At 54.3% G+C, this 20,889-nt stretch overlaps 2 protein-coding genes across 6 annotated transcripts in view; one reads left to right on the top strand and one right to left on the bottom strand.

Moving 5' to 3' along the window:
- The window catches only part of RSPH14 (radial spoke head 14 homolog), a 78,487-nt gene extending 76,889 nt beyond the window's left edge, over window positions 1–1,598 (bottom strand). The window contains exons 1-2 of one of the 2 annotated variants that reach the window (XM_039847737.1): window positions 1,552–1,598; window positions 220–458 (exon numbers count right to left, since the gene is read on the bottom strand). In XM_039847737.1, the coding sequence (XP_039703671.1) occupies window positions 220–418 (199 nt within the window). In that variant the 5' untranslated portion in view covers window positions 419–458; window positions 1,552–1,598. Of the gene's footprint in view, window positions 1–219; window positions 602–1,551 lie in introns of those variants that run through there. The other variant, XM_039847738.1, reaches the window with a different exon arrangement.
- A 3,326-nt stretch (window positions 1,599–4,924) lies between these two features.
- RAB36 (RAB36, member RAS oncogene family) lies at window positions 4,925–20,205 on the top strand. 4 transcript variants are annotated; one of them, XM_039847732.1, is made up of 11 exons: window positions 4,925–5,179; window positions 5,924–6,004; window positions 9,138–9,229; window positions 10,996–11,122; window positions 11,503–11,604; window positions 13,704–13,768; window positions 14,621–14,672; window positions 15,516–15,597; window positions 15,936–16,026; window positions 17,474–17,593; window positions 18,044–20,205. In XM_039847732.1, the coding sequence occupies exons 3-11, from the start codon at window positions 9,193–9,195 to the stop codon at window positions 18,106–18,108; spliced, it is 741 nt and encodes a 246-aa protein (XP_039703666.1). In that variant the 5' UTR covers window positions 4,925–5,179; window positions 5,924–6,004; window positions 9,138–9,192; the 3' UTR covers window positions 18,109–20,205. The 4 variants fall into 4 exon arrangements, with proteins under 4 accessions (XP_039703666.1, XP_039703665.1, XP_039703664.1 ...); XM_039847730.1 differs by having other exon boundaries at window positions 4,929–5,179; window positions 10,996–11,061; XM_039847731.1 differs by lacking the exons at window positions 17,474–17,593; window positions 18,044–20,205 and adding an exon at window positions 16,407–17,467 and having other exon boundaries at window positions 4,926–5,179; window positions 10,996–11,061.
- The last annotated feature ends 684 nt before the right edge of the window (window positions 20,206–20,889 follow it).

Genomic DNA, 20,889 nt, shown 5'->3' with positions numbered 1-20,889 from the left:
ACAGATAAACTGGGCTGTTTGGTGAAACTGTGACCACCTGGTTAGTCACAGCAGAGGAGTTGGTTTGTGGCGCTGGGTTGGCTGCTAGAAGTGTCCCGCAAGGAAGCTAGGAGGGATACTGTGAAGGGGCCAGGTCACCTCAGCTCCTCCCGCTTCAAACCACTCTGCGTCTATCCATCCAGACCCCAGTCATGGTCGTCTGGGCTGTGACACTCTCACCTATGTTGATGGCCACGTAGACATGCTCAGGGTCATGCATGAGGTCACACAGAGCCATGAGGGCTTTCTGCCTCGTCAGCAGGTCTTCCGACTGCAGCTCCTCGTTTAGCTTGGGCAGAGCCCGACAGCCATAGGCAATGGCAGCCTGGGTGGGATCTATGTCGGGGGGAAGGTACGTAGAGATCCGGGCATGGGCCATCTTTCCACGGAGGTGACTCTCTAGCTTTCAAAATGAAGTTCTGGATTAAAAGAATCCAAAAAGTTGTCGTTATCACTACTGTGATTTAGAAGCCACTTTTCATTTGATCCTCAAAACTGTAAGGGCAGCTGGGTAGGTATTTTTATATCCATTTCACAGATGAGCAAACTAGGGCTGAAAGCAACGAAGGGATCTACTCAAGGTCACAGTGAAAGTAAGTAGCAGCCCAAACTGCAAACTCTATAGTTCTCCCATACTTGACGACAAAAGAAATCACCTACACTTTACCGGCTGGACCTTCGGTCAAAGACACCGAAATAAACAAACCAAACAAGTGAACACTAACATGGTCACTACATTTAGTGTTTATCTTGTGCCAGTAATACCAAGTATCTAAATCAACTAAGCTAGAGGAAGGAGACTTCTATTATCCACATTTTACAAAGGAGGAAGTTGAGGTAAGGCTAGGAGCTGATGTTCAAATTCCAGCTCATTCACCCCTCGGGGACCCATATTCAGATGCTCTGACACATTCAGAAAAAAAGAATTAAGATTAAAGGGTGAATTATTTTTATCACACACACACACACACACACTTCGAGCAACTATAGGCAGTGTGGCTCAGTAGTTAAGAATGGGCTCCAGATCCAGACCACAGGTGACCCTTGACAAGTTACTCTCTGTTACAGCTGCAAAAGAGAGGTGATAATAGCACTTCCTTCCCTCCCTCCCAAAGTAGACATGTTAACTAATACTCAAGAGGCTGGCACACCAGAGCTCCAGATAGCTCCAGATAGTAATCGTGATGGTTGTTATGGTCGTGTTTAGTGGCAGTGACAGGCTCCGGCCCTGTAGGAATCTACTCCAGTAAGATATGTGAGTGAGACTCTGATTCCGGGCAACAGATGACAAGGAGAGGATGAGGGCCAGGCTGGGAGGGACGTGGCCATTTCTCATTTGGGCTCCCCTCGCAGGGAAGGTGGGCCTTGGGGACAGGATCCTGCCCTTCCCTAAGGGGCATGGGCTGCAGGAGTCTGGCCGCAGATAAGAGAGCATAGGGGTGTGAGGACACCGGCCCCTGTGAGCCAGACTAGGTGGGTCAGGGGCCCCCTGTCCAGCTCTTATCGGCTCACCTGCTTCAGCGCGCGCTGTCACCGGTTGTGCACGCCCGTTGCTAAGCGACCCAGTTGCCAGGCGACCCCGGCAGCGTCTGCAGCACCTCGCTACAGTTGGCGCCCATCGCGCAGGCTCAAACAGCCCCGCGCTGGGGCCTGCTGTAAAGTGGAGACAATCATACTTTCCGGGTTATTGTGGGGAACAAAGGCGGCTTAGCTTTGTTCATGATATAAAACGTAAAGGAAAGGAAGTGACTGTGTACGCCTTTCTCTGTACTGAAACTGCCTGGCTTTAATCCTCAGGGTAACCCCGTCAGTTGATAACATTCTCCAGTTTATGACAGGAACCTCAAAAAGGTTTAGTAGCTTCCCCCAGATCACACAGGCTTGGTCCCTGGACTGCCTAGCCCTGGTCCTTGCTTTGCAGGCTGACCACCTGGTAATGACACAAATAGGCTTCTGCAGTGGACCCACCACACTAATGACCAGAACAATTGTGCTTGAAAACAAGCCAGACTCAGTCATCACCCGCATAAAACCCTCCATGGCTCCCCACTGGTTTCAGGACAGAGTCTAAACTTCTAGCCTGCTACTCAAGACATTGGGCAGTGGTCTCCGCCTACAATGCTAGACTCTCTCTCAATCCCCCAAATAGCCACTCTTTCCTGCAGCCTGGGCTGCTTGTAACACTAACCACCTCTTTGTCCTTGAGGACACAGCTTGGTAGACACTTCCTCTATGAAGCCCATCTTCTTCCCCAGCTCCAAGTCGGTAAGTGATCCCATAGCTTAATTATCCCATTGGCACACCTCCCTCCCCTAATTCCCTTCTCAGTTTCCTCCTGCTTCCAGACTACTCCAATTCCCTGAGGCCATATCAGTCCTGTTTACTTGCCTCTCCAATGCCAGGAATATACCAGAAGACTTTCAGTAAGTGTAGAATAAATGAATGGGTAATAGACTCGAATTGAGCTTTACACTAATCTACAAGGCACTTTTACTATCTTGACACAACAAACTCTTGAAGTAGATAATTGGGTCCATTTTATAGCTGAATTAACCAAGGCACAGGAAAAGGTGGAGCAACTCACATAAGTTCACTCCCTAGGTCTGAGCCCTTAGTGGTGAAACTCACTAACAAAGGCACCAAGCATCAGCCTCCAGCACACTTAGCTTTGAAATGAAGATAACTGATTTAGATCTGTGTGACAAGGAGTCCATATTGTGATGTGGAGATCTGCCCGCTACTGCGGTCCTTCAAAGGACCAAGTCATGAAGGGTCTCTCTAACCCTGAGCATCCTATCTTTTTATGGAAGGTGGTATAGAGAGCACTGGGCTGGGACTCAGGAAATCTGGGTTCCAATTCTAGCTCTAACTTGCTAGGTAAATCCTTTTGAATGTGTGAGCCTTAGTTTTCTTGTCTGTGCAATCGGGAAGCTGAATCAAGTATTTTTTCAAAACTGAGGCCTCTCAGAATCTGGGTATATAGTCATTTTTTTCAATTGTCCTTCGATTTTATTATTTTTCAATCTGTTTTTACTTTGTTAAATATATATATAACAATCTACATAGCATAGATGTTAATTTGTGAAACATAAATATATAATAACCACCTGCGAATTCGCCATCAGAACATTATCAATGCCTATGTCCTCTTCCCCTTCCCCACATCCCGTCCTCTTCTCCAAAGCTAACTACTGTCTCTTTTTGTGATTATACAGTCTTACAAGCACCTCTGGAGGCCATCTAGCCCCACATGCCTCACTCTCCAAACAGACAGTAGCTCACAGGAGCTCAGTGACTCAGGTCAGCTTTTAAATAGCCATTAATTATAACAATTAATTTTGTAGCATGAGCTCTAGAAGCCAGGCATATGATATTCAGGCACCATTAGATTCAGAACGATGTAGATTAAATACTAGGCATGTCCATTCCTTGTCACTGCAAGGTGCTGGACTCTAGTCAGATGCCAATGCTACAACAAGAGCTCTTATTCTTATACCATGATTGCAGAGAGGAAGAGGTGCCTGCAGGAAAGACTCAAAGGAGGAAAGCACACCAAAACACATCAGGGCTGACCTGGAAAGGCCAGAGATGAAGGACATTATTGTATACTGTGTTCCAAACTACTTATTTTCATTTGAGTCTTTTATTGAATAGAGAATATATAGAGACAGAGGAAAATCCAAAATGTGTGAAAGTAAAATGTCTCTTTCAGTCCCCAGACAACAGGTTTTCCACGCCTGTGGCAACCGCTGGTATCATTCCAGAGATAAGCTAAACTTATACAAGTAAATACGATCCATTTACTTTTTCATGTTGTGGCAACATACTTCAAACACTATTCTCCATCTTTTTTAAAATTTAATATTCATTCACTCACTTAACATTCACTAAATGTCTGCTATGTGTAGGTACTGTTCAGCCAATGCGATACATTGATGAACTAAACACAAAACCCCCTTCTCTCACTGATCTCAGTGGAGGGAGATAGACAATCAACATAAACAATAAGTTATATACTATGTTAGAAACTAGTAAGTGCCTGGGAGAAACCCCAGAATAAGGGGTTGGGAGGATGCTGCAATTGTAAAGATGGTGCTTAGGGGAGGTCTCATCTAGAGGAAACAGTGTGACTACCTGGGGCAAGAGCATTCCAAGCCCAGGGCCTAGCCAGTGCAAACAGCCTAGTACCCAGCCTATTGGAGGAACAGCAAGGAGAGCAATGGAGCAAGTGTAGAATGGGATGGGGGAGAGCAGTAAGCTGTAGATGATGTAAGGGAGGAAATAGGGCCAGGACAAATCACATGGGGCTTCTTGGGCCACCGTAAAAGACTTTATTAACTGAGGATGCGAGGAGACATTGGAGTTGCCGAGGATTGACATGATCTGATCTGTGTTTTAACAGGAGATCCTGCTGAACTGGGAATAGAACGGGGGCAAGGGTGGAAGCAAGGAGACCAGTTAGGGGGAGAGAAGATGATGGCGTGGAAGCGAGAGGGAGAAAGAGGACACTGGACAAATTTTCAGGGTAGAACCTACAGAGTTTACTGATAGATCAAGATAAGAGATGTGAGAGGAAAATGTCACAGGATCTTGAAGATCCCTCCATACCAGCATAGAACGAAAAACACGAAATATTTAGATAACGAGAAAAAGTCATATTTAATATATCATGAAAATAAATACTTAAACATTTCACATAATCCCTACCAGTGAGCCACCCCCAACTTCCGCCTATGGTAATTATCTGGAAAGTTTGGTGGGAGAGTCTCTCCACGGTCAGCCCCGCCCAGACCCCGCCTCTTAAGCCCAGGCTCCACCTCTGCTGCCCCGATCTTGCCCAAGTCTCCCCTATCCGGCCCCGCCCTCGTCACCATGATGATCGCCCGCGCTCTGGCCGGGTCCAGGCAGCAGCCTCATCAGGCTCCCGCGGCTCCCTCGGGCTCTTGTTGCTATGGTGACCGCTCCTGCAGGCCGCCGTGGGACTCTTTCCGCAGAGCACACCATCTAGACCCCGCCCCCGACGTCCTGGATTCGTCAGACGCCAGCCGGTCCCGCGTGGCGCTCGTTGCCATGGTGATCGCTGCCGCCCGCTTAGGCAGAAGAGGCCGTGCGGAACCTGGAGCTACTCCAGTCGCTGCGGGTGAGTCCACCGCCCCTTCCGTCCCACCCTCGGCCCACCTCTGTAAGAGCGCGTCTCGGAGGCCGGGGTCAGGAGGACGCTGCGACCCCCGCCCACCTCCCACCGCCATAACTAACCTGAATGCGGCCTGGCCCCGAGGCCTCATCATTTCCTGAACGCCCACCGTGGGCCAGGCCCGTGCTGGTCCTGGAAGAAAGTCTGGTCAGATTGGGAAGGACAGCAGGCCTCTATCAAGGCCACCCTGGTGGGGAGAGGTGGCGGACAAAAGGGCTGTCGAATAGGTGTCAGGGGCCTGGTCATGGGTGGGGTGACAGGCTTGTGTAATGAAACCTAAGGTCCCTCACCCACAGCCCACCCAGAACCTTCAACCCTTAGAGAGTAGGAACCGCTCTCCATTCTACTTTCTGCACCCGGGCCGCGTTGTACAGCCTAGTGTTTGGGCTGTGCCTCATTCACACCCAGTGATAAGCTAGGAGAGGAGCCACTCCTGGCTTCCAGTTGACAGCAAGAGACCCGGGTCTTCTGGACTCCCAGGCAGGGTGGGGCAGGCTTGGCCCTCTCACCCCCACCCCCACCATATTGCCTGCAGAATGAAAGAGATGACCTCTGGCCAACACTCTGTGACAAAGGAGGAAGCTGGGATCTCTTTTTTAAAGCTACTGAAAAGTTAGACATAAACTTGAGGGTGAGTCCCCAGAGATTGGCACAGCTCCCTAACTCTCTTTCCCCTGGTTGGGTCTACAGGACTCTGGAAAGATGAGGTCCTCCCTGACACCTTTGGGGCCCACTGTGAGCCGGGACCGCATCATCACCTGCTTCCCTAAGGTAGAGTCACTGGGCCAGCCCTTTATGTGTACACTGCAATCCTGACACCACTGCACGTTCAGCTTTCCCCACCTGCACTCACCACCAGGGACAAAGCAAGTGAATCGGGGAGGGCAGTCCCCCACTGACAAAACTCCAGGGACTCGCCAGACCTCTTGAGAAGCTAGGAGACTTGGCGTTGACTTGCCCAAGACGGGCCAGCATGTTACGGGCAACACTAGGAAGCAGTGTGGCATGGAAGTTAAGGGCACAGACTTTGCAGTCAGACAGTCCTGAGTGTGAATCCTGATTTTGTCATTAAGCTGTGTGACCATGAGCAAATTACTCAACCTCTCAGAGCCACTGGCACACAAGGATGATTACTCTCACCTTGGGGGCCTGGCTCATGGTAAACAGGAGTTCCCTTTCCCGAGTGGTGGTTGCTATTGTTCTCATTATTATTGCAGTTATCAAAACAGCACTCCAGTTTCCTGACACCAGATCCAGGGTTTTCCATCCTTACCATCCTGCCTTCAATTCCTGCTAAAAACTCACAGCTCTCTTCTACCTGCATTACAATCCAATATTAACTGCAGCAGGAATGCAAATCAGTAAACCTCCATTGGGGGCAGTGGACAGTATTTCCCAACACCACTGATGCCCCCACTCTCTGATCCAGCCATTCAATGCCGGGCATTGCAGTAATCTGTAAAGCAGAAAGTCAGACACAACATAAACGTCCTCTGCGAGGGGGCAACTTAGACAGACGTGAGGAGGAATGAGGCGCCCCTTCAGGTGCCGATGTGCAGGGAGAGCCAAAATAGATTGTTCAGTAAAAATACAAGGAAGGGAGCAGTGTGTGTAGCACACTCCCTCCCATATGTGAAGAAAACGAGAGGGGAGAAGAAACGTATGTGTTTGTCTGTCTACGCAGACAATATCTCTGGAAGGATAGATACATCAGATCCTGCTGTCGGTGATTGCCTCCATGTGACTTAGGACAAGCGTGGAGGGAGAAACCCTCTCCATGGAGTGGCTTTACATCTTTTGAATGCTGTACACAGGCTAGTAGGGAAGAAGGAGATGACCATAGGCTCTGGGTATTTGAGGTCTGCAACCATCTCTCCTCCCTCTTTTCTGCCTCCCCACAGCAGTTCTTTCTCTACACACCCACAGAGGAAACCTTGACAATCCCCCCAGCATTTTCCATCTCCTCAGAGGCCCATGCGATTACCTCCCTACAGAGCCTGACAGCAGTACTCAGCGATGATGGAGAATGGCCTTGAATGAGTCAAAAGACTCATTAAAGACTATTAAGATGCCATGATACATGCTGAATGCACATTAGCTTTAAGATGAGATGACCGCGTGTTCATACGGACTGAGGTGAACTACGGAGCATAGCAAGGACGTGGGGAGAAGAGCATCGTTGGAGGCTGCTGGTGTGCTCTGCTATGACATGGCGGTTGTCCCCTCAAGGCAGTTGTCCCAGGTCTCATGGGATGAAGGACTCCCTTTACAGAGCAGGGCACCAAGACAGATTGGTAGGGAGGGCTGCCTGAGGTCACACAGCTAAGTGTGGCTAACTTCAAAGTTCCAGCTTTCCCCTACCCAAGGAGGCCGACTGAGCCATCTGTCCTGTTTCCACAGAAGGTGAAATTCTCTCCTAACCACCTGTGGCAATCAGGGGTCACAGCCATAGCTGGCCAAGTTCATCCTGCACCCCAGGGCCACACCATTTCAGACCTGAGATATTTGCAGTCAGGTGAAGCAAGTCCTTCCCTCTACTCTGTGTGCTTTGGTTGCCCTGTCTCTCAAATTGGCTCACTTCCTACCCAGCCTTCCTTATTACATTTCTCTAATCTCTCCATAATGGTGGTATTCCTATAATGACCACTGTGCCCAGGCCGGCCCCCAGCTGGAGGCTAACATGCAAGTCGACAGGAAAAAGCAGCCAGCATGACACTCTCCTGTGTGGATATGGGTTGCTGGGCTAAGCTGTTCCCCTGTTTTACCCATTTCATCCTCCAGCAACCAGATGAAGGGGTACTGTTAGGAGTGCCCCCACTTTACAGATGAGGAAACAGTCTCAGTCAGGTTTCATAACTTGCCCTTTTGCAAAGCTCTCCGCTGCCTCAGTCACACCTGGAGCTGAGAGGGAGGATGGGCCAGAGCAAAGCCCATCTCAATGCCTGAGAACTCAGAAGAAACACGGGGGGCTGAGCCCCTGCCACAGGGGAGCTGTGGTCCAAGCTGCACCCTGAGGAACAGAGCGAGTGGCTTGAGGGGACAACCGCCATGTCATAGCAGAGCACACCAGCAGCTTCCAACGATGCTCTTCTCCCCACGTCCTTGCTATGCTCCGTAGTTCACCTCAGCCCATTTGAACACGCGGTCATCTCATCTTAAAGCTAATGTGCATTCAGCATGTATCATGGCATCTTAATAGCCGTGAATATTTGTTGAGCACTTAGTATGTGCCAAGCCGACTCTATGCTGATGGCTTTACAAACATTATTTTATGCTCCTAAGTCCCTGAGGTTTTATGGATAGGGAGGTTAAAGTCCTGAGACATTAGGCAACTGCCCTGGGTCACATAGCAGCGAAGGGTGGGACACAGGTCTTCCTGACCCCAAGGCTGTGCTCTTAAACCACTGCCTGGTTTTGCCTTCCAAGAAGCGTGGAAGACTAAAAGTGCCTTCTGGGCCACTTTCCATGCACACGTGTGATTATTTAAAAAACAAAAAATGGCATAGCGATTTGTAGAAGGTATGAAAGGATCTTGGAGCCAAAAGAGTGCTTACAGTTGCACCCCTCGGACAGAGACCTGCCAAATGCCCGCAGCAAGGGCACAGCTGTCCCCAGCAAGACCCAGCTCTCCAAGTCCCTGCCTAAGCTCTCTGGTCCACCCCAGTCCCTGCTGCTCTTCCTCTGGACTCACAAGACCCTGGAATCAGAAAGCTGCTGACAAGATAGAGGACAGATGTGACAGAAGGATCAGAGAAAGCTAATGAGGCCACCAGCCGTGAGGTTTGGGGAGGAAATGATGAGAAGCAAGTCACCACCTCTTGCCCTACTCAGTGCTGGAGCCACAGCTTCACAGGATGATGTGCCGTCTACCTGTCAGTCTGTCTCTGTTCCTCTCTCTTTCCAGTGGTACACGCCCAACGCCTGCCTGCAGCTCAAGGAGCACTTCCACGGGCAGGTCAATGCTGCCTGCCAGCGTAGAAACACGGGGACTGTCGGGTGAGTGCTGCTTTGGCCCACAGGGCCCAGGATGTGGGGGGAATGAGTGCATGAAAGGATGTGTGAACACACGAGTGAAGACACAGACTACACTGGTACCTACACTGGTGCAGGCCTGAGAAGATGGGGGTTTCGTTTGACTTTACTGGACACACTTTTCCACACAGAACAGCTTTCCCGTTTCTCAATAAGTCATGCACACGATTTTTCAGCCTGGGGTCTCAGCGTATGTCTGTTTCTTCAGTTTGGAATATTTTTCTTCCTCTTCAGGTCTCAGTATAATGTCAGGTCCACTGGGAGCCTTCTCTGAACCCCCACTACCCTTGCCTCCAGCCCAAGCTGTGCAGCATGCCCCTCCTGTGTGCTCCCGTGCCCCACACACTTATCTCACAGGATTGCGAACTTGCTGTCTGAACTCAGATGCGGGCGAGGGCTGTGTCTGTCCCGTTCCCGCCTCGGCAGCGCCTGGCACTGCTGGCACAGGTGTATTGCAACTCTCACTCCTTTTTTTGACAAGCAGGTACAAGGGCCAGCTTTTGCCTCTCAACCTGAGGAGCTCACAGTCTGCTCAGGGAGTTGGCTGAGCTCACAGGTGTGGGGAGGTCGCAGTGGAGGCCCAGCTCTGAGGTTCCCAGGGCGGCTCCAAGTGAGTCAGGGCTCAGGTCAATGGCCGAAGCAGCCACAGTCGTGGGACGAGAGTAATGGCCACCGATTCAGGAGTACTGGTTCCATACCAGCTGCTTCACACAGATTATCTCCCTGACCCTTCACAAGAGCACTGGGAGGTGGGGAAACTGAGCCACAGAGGGTGCTCCCACAATATCTCGGCAGTACCTTTACCCCTTCATCTGAGAAGCAGAGTCGAGCACACTGTTCTAGGATTAGAGGCCACCTCCGAGCAGAGGAGTCATAGCCTCTGCCCTCGCAGGTATGGGCAGGTGAGCTGCACCAGGTCACCAGGTGACGCAGAGGTGTTCTCTTGCCGTCTGCAGGCAGAGGGAGTGCCTGGTCAGATGTTTACCTGTTGAGCTCCTTTAACATGAGCTGCAGGAACGCAACGTATCAGCCACAGCCCCAGGAAAGCTGCCGCACGGAGTGCAGGACGCCCACAGAGTTCGGTGTGGCTGCTGCCTCTGAACAGGGTCCCCAGAGAGCCCGAGAACCTCAGCCGATTTGCCTCAAGCCACAGTCCAGATGTGCATGACATGCCCCTTGACATGACATGCCCCATGGCCTCGTTGGCTCTTGCAGACATCTCCGAGGGAATGGGGGAGAGTGGTGTCCCAGGCAGGGAATGCCTGCTTGCAAGGAGCAGGAGCCCATCAGCCCCAGGGGTGGGTAGGCGGTGCAGACTCTGGCCCCTATGCTGTGTCCCCCGCACGTTGACACTGTCTATTCTTTTAGCATGCTCCAGGTTCCAGGCTGCGCCCTAGCTTAGACAAAACCCTACCTGGGGCTCTTACCTCTGCTTCCTCTGCCTCTCATTGGGCCCTATTCTAATTCTCACGTCAGGGACTTGGGCCCAGCACAGTCGGGGTACAGCCCCAGGGATGCAGAGTTCTCAGAACAAATGCAGGCTCTCTTCCCTCCCCTCTGAGGGCCTGCGATGGGGACAGATATCCCAGCGTGTCTCAGCAGGTGGCCTGTGCCCTGTCCAGGATCCAGGGGTGGCTCATAGTGGGGGAGCACAGGGAAGGAGCGCCCGCGTGTGTATGAAGATGCTCTTGTGACCATGCCTGAGAGCAACATGTCCACGTTCCTCACAGGCTCAGCCTCTCCAAGGTGGTTGTCGTCGGCGACCTCTACGTGGGCAAGACCAGCCTCATCCACAGGTGCGCCCACCAGCCATGCCTCCCAGCACCAGATTGTCAGGCCTTTGCCTGGGAGGCCCAGGTGATTGCCATAGTCGAGACCATGTGGCTGCTGGGAACAAAACCCTCAGAGAGGGTGCGAGAAACTGGGGAGGTGGTGGGGTCAGCAGAGTGTGGCATCCCATGAACCTGGCATTGGTCACACTGTCCCCCTGGGGCCACGGGCTCACACCTCACTGCCCTTGATGCAAAAGGACCCCCAGTTTCTCTTTTACTGTTCCTGACTTGCAGAGTTGGCTGCAGCATCTCTTCTTCTTGTCCGTGCATCCCTGGTCTGTCTCCAGGGACCGTCATCTTAGCAGTTCTGAATGGGTAGACTTTTCCTTGCCTCTGCACTTTCACTGTCGTGAGTGAAGCTTCCGTGCTGCCTCTCTTGGCTGATGCCTTCCTTGGCTCCCGCAGGTTTTGCAAGAATGTTTTTGACCATGACTACAAGGCCACCATCGGGGTGGACTTTGAAATCGAGCGCTTTGAAATCGTTGGGATTCCCTACAGCCTCCAGATGTAAGTCCCCGACGTGTGGCGCCATTTCCGGTGTAGCTTGTGGGCGAGCTTCCCCAGGACCCCTGGGGAAGGCCTTGGTGAGCTCCTTCTCAGCTGCACCCTGTAATGCTCAGTGAGGACCTGCCTGGACAAGTAGAGCTCCAGGTTTCCAACCCTCCTGCACCTGGCTATCTGTGATCTCACTCACCAGGCCAACAAGGCTTCTGGCGAGTCGCTTCAGACCTCTGAGCCTCTGTTCTCATCTGGAAAATGGGGCTAAAACTAGTCCTTTTGTGCCAGGCTCTGGGAGAGTGAACATGGTCCACGTGCCTTCCTCAGGTCTGACAAACCTCCCTCTTCCCTGCCCCACTGCCCTCGCCCTGCGCCTCCTGCCACTCCCTCCCTCTGTCTGTCTGTCTGCTTCCCTGCCAGACTCCACGCCGCTGCCTCTCAGCGGCCACTGGCTTCGGCCCCTTCTCTCTAGTTTCCCTCAAAACATCCCAGAGTCCCTACCCCAGGTGCCCACTTTCCCACCAGAGCTCTGGACCTTGCCCTTCCCTCCTCTGGCACCTGGAAGATGCTGCAGGCCTGCCTGCCCTCTCCTGTGTGGCCTCCTCCCCATCCCAGGCTCTCCTGCATGGCCTCCTTCCTCCCCATGCTCCTCTTCTTGGCTACCCCTGCCCACCCTCCCCTTGCCTGCTGGCATTTACTAGGCCTCTGTCCTGGACCCTTCTCCTTTGTCTCTCCTTGGGGTTCACACCTGCTGCTCTGCTTTCGTTCTTCAATCCTCCTTGCCCGCCTGGGCTGGCCCTGGGGATCCGTGGTGGTCAAGACAGAGCTCACCCTCTCCCAGACCTCAGCCCCTAACTCTGTTGAGACTGCCCCCTTTTCTGAAGACATCTATAGTCCCAGTGCTGTCCTGGAGCCAGATGGTACTACTGAATCTCACCCAAGAGAGAGCACAGGGTCAAACCAGAGCAGAAGAGGCTGTGGAAAAGCAAGTCTGTGGGACCAAGGGGATCTGGAGCCAGGAGAGCTGAGAAGAGCAGAGATCTGAGGGGGGCAGCCTAGATGCAGAGGGCGGCCTGTGGCTGGTGTCACCATTGTGGCCACAGGCTGTATCTAATTAGCAGGCCCAGAATAAAATAGGAATACTGTCCTGGTTTGACCTCTGATTGTCCTACATTAAGGCCATTGTCCCAGCCACCCAACTAGCCTCACCTCTAGGCTACCCAACCAGCTCCCTGCCTAGACTCATCTTCAGAAATGAAAGAAAATATGAATGAATTAATGAAAGAATAGAGCCAAAAAATTCTGCATCATGACAGATTACTTGAAAAAATTTCAGACCATTGATGACTTGTTCCTGGTTTATCTACTTATCAGTTTACTGAGAAAAGTGAAATTTCGATCTGTCAATTTTCAAAAGGGTTAGATTATCAGACTCAGCCCCACCTGTTGACCAGAGCCAGTAGATCTCGGCATGTGTCCCCCTCGCCTGTGGTGCGTCCATAGCAGACATCGTTAATCGATTGTTGCATTCGTTTCCATGGAGCCAGGGCTCAGCTTCTCCAGAGAGCCAGAGCTAACTGAATCACCCAGGACATACAAACCAAATCCCTGTTAGACAACCCCACCCTCACCCGGGGAGCCGAGCATCCTCCACTGCAGTGCAGAAGGTGAAGCCACGGCCCAGACACACATGAGCAAATGGCCGAGCCACACTGGCGGCCTGGACTGGAGCCCCAGTTCCGTTCACGGGGCCTCCCATGCAGGTGGGCTTCTTCATCTGCAGAGGAAGCACAATGGGAGCATCTTCCCTCCTTTCATGGCATGGACAGGAGGGACTGAGCTACACCTCCATCCAGGCAGGGGACAGCCATGCCCCATCCCCTTGAGCATGGTGCATCCAGCCAGGGAATTTCCCTGCAGGGCACCCTGAGAAGGGCTCATAAGGAGTTGAGGGGGCGGGGACTGGCTGCAGGCGCTTCCTGAACCCCACGCAGCTGGCTCAGGCCCTTGGGTCTGCCACCCATGGTTCCACTAGCCTGCTGGCTCTGACCACTGTAATTCCTTAATATGCCACCTCTGTTTCCCTTTCTCTCTCTGCCACCACACAGCTGGGACACAGCAGGGCAGGAGAAGTTCAAGTGCATCGCATCTGCCTACTACCGGGGTGCCCAGGGTGAGCAGCGGGTCATGGTAATGCGGGGCCCTCAACCACGTGCAGCAGGGGGGCCCCCCACTGGGCTCAACAGCAAGAAGTCCAGGTCCTCTGTGCAGGCACTGAGAAAGGCCCTGGGCCAGTCCTCAGAGACGGGGAAGCTGCCTTCCTGCCGCGGCCTAAGCTGGCCTCCCCTGTGGGGACTCCGTGGTGGGTGCTCCTCGTGAGTCTCAGCATCAGTTTCAGCTCAGAAAGATGCATAGAGGAGGAAGTGCCTGTCAAGAGACCCCAGAAAGATCAGAATCTAGTCCAGGAGGAGGTGGGCTGGTGACAAGAGGAGCTAAGGGGGTGGCCTGCATCTCCCTGTTTTCTGCTCTCTCTGCTCCCCAGAAATTGTTTTCTAAAGCTGGTTGTTGCTAATCGCCTTCACAGCCATAACCACCATTGGGCCAGTCTGCCCCACATCAGGCCCTGGACCAAGAGCTTTTAAAATAGCTGCTCAGCCTTAATACTAAAAGCAACAATTGAGAGCTCGAGGTATCGTTCTCACCATCACACAGATGGGGAAACTGAGGCTCTCAGCCATTAAGGCCCTCATTTGAGTTCCCTTAGCTGTGAGTGGCAGAGGGGAAATTCGACTCAGGAGCCCTAGGCTCATCTTGCCCGAGATCCCCCGCTGCGGCTGGGACATTGGGTGTGGGTCATGAAGGGCAGCAGTGGGGTGTCTCCTTCCTAGACTCCATTGTGGGATCTAGGACTAAGTGCCTGGGGGACCACCCCAGCAGTTCCTGGGGATCGGGGGGAGCCCCCTTATCGTACCATGCTCGCCTCACCTGTCGCTGACCAGCTCTCGCCTTTTCCCCGTGTGTACAGTGATCATCACGGCCTTTGACCTTACTGACATGCAGACTCTGGAGCATACCAGGCAAGTCTGGGACTCTGTGGCCCCTGTGGTTCAGGAAGCTGCCTAGAAGGGCTTCCTGAAACTGGGCCCATGAACTGGTTCCCCAATGGCAGGTGCAAGTGACCAGCTAACTTGTTAGAACCAACTGCCCACAGGCTGCTTGCTATACAGTTGCCTTATTACTCCTCAAGATTTAAACCCATCTGCTGAAAGCAGGGCAGGCTCGGGTGCACAGTCAACACAGTTACACAGGGCTGGCACTTGCAAGGGCCCATGCTTGCTTTAACGCTTTCCTGTTACCATCTTGAATGCCTTCATAATTGTTGGACGAGGGGCCTGGCATTTTCATCTTGCCCCCCGGCCCTGCAAATCACATAGCCAATCCTGTCTGAAAGGACATGATTTGGCATTTGCTGGCTTGGGCAGAGATCTGGTCAAGACAGCTAGCAATATGACCAATTCCGGGAGGCCATTCTGCTTCTGCCAGGAATCATGGAGCTGATGGACCACAGCCTCTTTCACCTCACTCTTGTCTGGGGCATGGGTTGGGGTGATCGTTACAGCTGATGACAGTGCAGGACTCACCCAAGTTGACACGGAGCAAGGGCAGAGCCACGGCCAGGACGGGGTCTTCACCTCCCTTGGCTGGTGCTCTTGCGACTCTATTCCCCTGTGGTCCAGCCAAGGCCTTTTTGGCTGCCGGACCAGCACCTGCTCAGCCAGCTCAGGTCAAACTGCCCTCCCCATACCTCCCAGCCCTGGGGAGGAACCAGGTCTGCACCCATCCCCTGGTCTTCCCCAGGCCCCTCTGGGTGGATGGGGCAGCCTCTCAGCCTGCCCCACCCTCCACCCCATGCATTCCAGGCAGTGGCTGGAGGATGCACTGAGGGAGAACGAGCCAGGCTCCTGCTTTGTGTTCCTCGTGGGAACAAAGAAGGACCTTCTGGTGAGCAGAGCGGGACTAGAGGTGCCGGGGTAGCCCCCAGAAAATGCATCTGCTTTCTGCCCAAGTTTCTGGAATGGAGGGTGGCACTGACGTGCCTAGATGGGGATTTGAAGACCGCAAGCCTGGGAGCTGAAAGTTAGGGGCGCTCGTCTCAGAGAAGGACAGCTGGCACTCACTCTTGCCTGGGACCACTGGGGTCTCTCACCTGCGGGCAGGCATCCCCTACCCACCCCTGAGCGGGGGCTACCTGCCAGGATGAGATGGGGAGGAAGGAGGCACCGTGGGAGGCGGGCAGCTACCTCCTCCGGCGTCTCCCTGAAGAAGGGCTCTTCTCCCAGTCAGGGGCAGCATGCGAGCAGGCGGAAGTGGAGGCCATGCACTTGGCCAATGAGATGCAGGCCGAGTACTGGTCGGTGTCAGCCAAGACGGGTGAGTAGGTGTGCGGCCGTCACCATGGTGGGCCACCTGTGGGAAGCTTGCGAATTTCCTTCCTTAGGTCTTTCAAGTGCCCGCATCACAGCCAGCTGTGCTGGTGACCATGTAGGGCCTTCCATTGCCTGTGCAGAGTATCCTCATCTCTAGGGAGACACTGGGATCCCTACCCCTTGGACAATAAGAATAGCAATGCCCGACCCTCTGAGCAGGTCAGTTTTGTCCCTTCCAGGGTCCCAGGGCAGAATTAGCAGAGCTGGGCTTAGAACCCCTGTAACCACTGCCCTGCCCTGTGCCCAACCTGTGGACGCCAGGTGGGAGGCAGCGCCTGGCACACAGAAGGGCTCGGTAACCTTAGGCTCCCATCCCTTCCCCAGGTGTCATTGTGGAAGACACTGAAACATCGCTCATGACCCCAAGCCCTCATCCACATCCCACCTGGTCTGTCCCGCAGCCCCTGAGCCACCTTCCTCCATGGGCCACCACTCACCCTGGTCCCCAAAACATACCCATCATATCTGAGTCTCAGTATCCTCATCTGGGAAGTGGGTGATGCTATCCATCTCATTTTATTTTTAATGGAAAAACATATTTGAAATTGCAAAAGCCGTATGTGTTCACTGAGGAAAATTAGTGCGGAGAAGCAAAGAATAGACTTTGAAAACACAGGTCGTTGGGGGCATGAAATGAAATCACATGTGGTGCCTGGTGCATAGAGGCTCTGGGGACTCAGAAGGTGCGCCTAAGCTGTAGTGCTTGCCCTGGTGAGGGGGAGGTGGTGGCAGGGAGACTGAGGGTGGATGCCACAGGTAGAGGCTCCACCTCCAGCCCAGCACAGACAAAAACGTGGCTGGGCCCAGACCTGGTTCCCTCTGCCCCTTCCTGACAGCACCCCCATGCTCTGTGAGAACCTGCCCTCCTATCAGAGTAACAGCACATTCACGAAGAGCTCCCTACGGGCCAAGCAGAATGGCCCTGTGCAGTCGTATAGGTTGCCGGCTGCGTGAGGGTGGTGTGCATGTGGGGGGCTGGAACCTGGCCCTGTGCCCAGGTGGGCAGCCTCTTCACAAAGGCCCCACATGGGGGCTGGCAACATGTCAATCCTCACAGCTGCCCACTGCACAGGTGCTCACAAGTTACAGGAGAGCAGGCACATCCCACGCTCGGTGCACAGAGGGTCCTGAGTCCTGGCTGATTGGGAGAGCAGGCGCTGGGAAGCCAAGGCTCAGAGATTTGAGGAAGCTGCCAGGGCAGGTGGCCAGAGTGGGGAATGGGCTGGAGCCAGGCGGGAAGCCAGGCCAGCAAGCCCATCCCTTGCACTGTACTGTCCCAGGCAGCCCCAGAGGTGGACTGCCCTGACCCTCATACGCACCGGCTCCCACCCAAATGCATCCGCGGGTGAGGGCGGAGGCGGACGGGGCCACAGCTGTCCCATGGCCCCCAGGGGAGAACGTGAAGCCCTTCTTCAGCCGCGTGGCGGCCCTGGCGTTCGAGCAGTCGGTGCTGCGGGACCTGGAGAGGAGGAGCAGCGCCCGGCTCCAAGTTGGCAACGGGGACCTCATCCGTGCGTACAGGCCCCCGGATGGGATGGGGAGCGGGGGGCTGTGGAGCAGGCCTGTGGCCTAAAACCCACATCCGCCACCCTCCCATCCCCCTCTCTGGGCTGTGCTTCCTCCCATCACTCTGACCTTGGGCCTGCAGCCTCCCTGACTCCACCTGGCAGTGTAGACTCCCCTCCTGACTGCCCTTGTCCACCTGGCAGCCTCCTCATGGGCCAGGCTGGGCATTCCAGCCACCAAGGTTGCGTCCCAGCTTTGGCTCTCCTGGTACCTGCCTGTGCCCACTCTGTTCCGCCACCTGGAATGCGTCCCTGTGCCAGGCCTTGAATGAGAGCCCTAGAGGTTCAGGTTCACAACTCTGACCAGCAGTCACCAGAGAGCACCAACAGAGGGGCCCTGCCTAGTGTCCCTGTAGGTGTCTGGTTCATGCCAAGTGACTTCTCCCTTTCTTACAGGAATGGAAGGAGGTCCACCCGAGACGCAGGAGAGCAAGAGGCTCTCCAGCCTGGGTTGCTGTTAGCTGAGGACTGTGTCAGAGGCCTCCACTCCCAACACGCGTGACAGCGCCTTCTGCGACTGTGGAGGGGTGACATGGAGCCCGGGCCCTGCGACACATCTGTCTGCCCACCATGCGGAGCCCCAGCACTCAGCGACTTCTCTTTAGTGGGTCAGGAGCCAGGAAAGGCCCTCACTGGCTGCCTGGGGGCCCCACACTGCCCAGCTGGTGGGGGCACTGTGGTGATCATCTGGAAGGCCAGTCTCACCTACAGAGTCACCAGACAGTCCTCCCGGCCTTGAAAGGCCTCAGGGCTGCAGACACAGGACACTCGTGCCCACGGTCCGTATCCCTCGCCCTCAGTACACGTCAGCAGTCCGCCCAGGCACTCTCCCAAGCTTTCCTGGGTTGGCCTCCGGATCCTCATCTCAGCAGTCCAGGCAAGCAAGATCTGTCAGAGTCAGCAGGTGAGGGGCACATCCCTGCCTGGGACTTTTATGTTTGCGGTAGGACTTGTAGTTCTGGGCTTCCCTGTCTGCTGTCCCTCTGCCACAGTCTCGTGGGGTCCCCGGGTGGCCCTGCCTCTCTGGAGGAGGAAGCATGAGGAGGTCTCTCCGAGGGGCCATCTCTGGCTCCTCCCCAACCCCCGAGTCCTGCCCTGCAGTCAGTGAGCAAGGACCGGCAGAACAGGCCACTCGCGCCCCTCTGGCCCACCTGGACAATGAGTTCCTCCAGCTAGGCCGAGGGAATAAGACCGCCCGCCTGCCCCTGGGGTAACTCGCAGCTACATCCTGTGAGCGTGGCACTGCTGTGCTCCACCACCGGCAGCCGTCCCCTAGAATCTGCCGGACTGCTGCCCACCGTTGCCCCCGCCCCCCTCTCCCATCACCTGCACAGGAAGGGCCCTGGAATGAGAAAGCGCTGAGCCCATGCCTCTCAGGACTTTTGTGATAGTGTCCCCATGTCTTTGGAGGACCTCGGAGGGCCTCCAGTCCAGCGTGCTCCTGTGCCCACCACCCATCCCACACACCCAGACAGGCAGAAGCAGCTCAGGCCCCCTTCCCAGCTTCCCCCAGAGTGTCCCTCCCCCTCCATGCCCTCGTGTGGCTCCTCCATGGGAGCTATTTGCTGCCCCCGCTACCCACCCCACACTCCCGCAGCCCCGGCTGTGTGCCCACTCATCCCTGCCCACCTCATGCCATAGGCAGGCGGGCACATCTGGACGCCTCCCACCTGCTTCTCGCACATGGTAAGCATTTTGCAGGCAGCCATTCTGGTCGGCGCCATCACCGCGCGCCCTGGACGGTGCCCGGCACCCTGCAGTTCACAGTGACGGCCAGACCTCAGTGGGGAAGAACCCTGGCACCCTTTTCTGTTCACTCCCCCTTCATATCTTTAGCTCTTTTTTTATATAGATATAAAATACTTCTTTGTATAAGTCACTCTGAAAGGAATTGTATGCTTATCGTAAAACAAAAAGAGTGTAAAGTTGGGCACACAACGTGAGGGTCCTCCTCCAGTAGGTGGCACTCCTGGAGGTAAGCGTTGTTCACAGCTGGTAGGATTCCTTCCGGACTGTTCCTGTTTGTCCGCTCGTTTGTTGTTTAACCAGAATGACCTCTCCACACACTATTGCCCGGCGGCCCACGTCCTTGATCCCCCACTGAAGCCCTCCCCACACACCACACGAGCTCGTGCGCTCCCGGAGCAGCTGCCAGTTTTCCTCCCGTGTGAATGGACCAGAGTCCATTGGGACATTTGATTTGCGTCAGCTCTTAGCTTTTACTGTAGGTGCTCGGTGACCATCCTTGTAGTTACAGCTTGGTGCCCTCCGGATTCCCCAAAAAGGCCTCGCCGTCCTTCTGTGGACTGTGGCTGCAGTTTGATCCACTACATTCAGTCTCGGTGGGCAGGCCTCATCGGGGGTGCACGAGGACAGGGTTAGCAGCACATAAAAGTGTCACAGGATGGGAGAGCCTGGCAATCTCCACAGCTCCCTGCCCTCACCTCTTCAGGCCCCAGAATTGAGGGCAATCGTTACAAGCTCCTAAGCTAAGACCACACTGTTTCACATGCGCCCACCCTCTAAACGGCCTTTTATTAAACTGTCCTCATGTTGCAGCTGCGTGTGCTCAGTCACTTCCCGCCCGTTAATACAGTGTGTCCTCCATCAGAATCGCCACTTCAGTGATTCCACTGATATGACGAGTCAACAAAGATATTCCCTTCAAACACCTCAAAACTGGGCTATAAATTTCTGGAGTGGGGACCCAGGACCACATGCAAGCACTTCAGAAAAATTTTGTCCCGCTGCCCCATTTTCCCTGGCTCCTTTCCCACGCCTTCTCTGCTCTCTGAGCCCAGCTGTTCCCTCACTGGCCATCCTGGCATACTCACCTGGTTCACACTCGTGAACCAGGAGGAGGCCCTGTGAGACGAACAAGGAGTTCCAGGCCATGGGGCACTGCAGAGGGGACACAGCAACCTGACAGGGGGCCCGGGGTGGAATGAGAGAAGGTGTGGGGTCAGGGAGCTTTCAGAAGCAGCGGTGCATGGCTCAGAGAAGGGCCTTCTCTCCTGAGGGGGAAGGGCTCGTGGAGACTGGGGGGCCCTGGGCACACCGCCACCCAAGAATCCCAAGGCTTTGGCCGCTTCCCTGAGACGACGACACCCAGCAGCTCCCAGGCTCCTCTGCCATCTGTCGTAGAGCCTCCCAATGTCATCTCCCATATGTCAGGCCTTCCCCTGAGGGAAGTTGATCAGCAGACAGAAGCTGTGGCTGTCACACAACCTCCTTCCAGGAGA

This window comes from Pteropus medius, unplaced genomic scaffold, assembly GCF_902729225.1.
Source record: "Pteropus medius unplaced genomic scaffold, Ma_sr-lr_union100, whole genome shotgun sequence".
In the NCBI taxonomy this organism is placed as follows: Eukaryota; Metazoa; Chordata; class Mammalia; order Chiroptera; family Pteropodidae; genus Pteropus; species Pteropus medius.
Note: the sequence above shows the minus strand (reverse complement) of the source record. Positions and strands in the feature narration are given on the sequence as shown.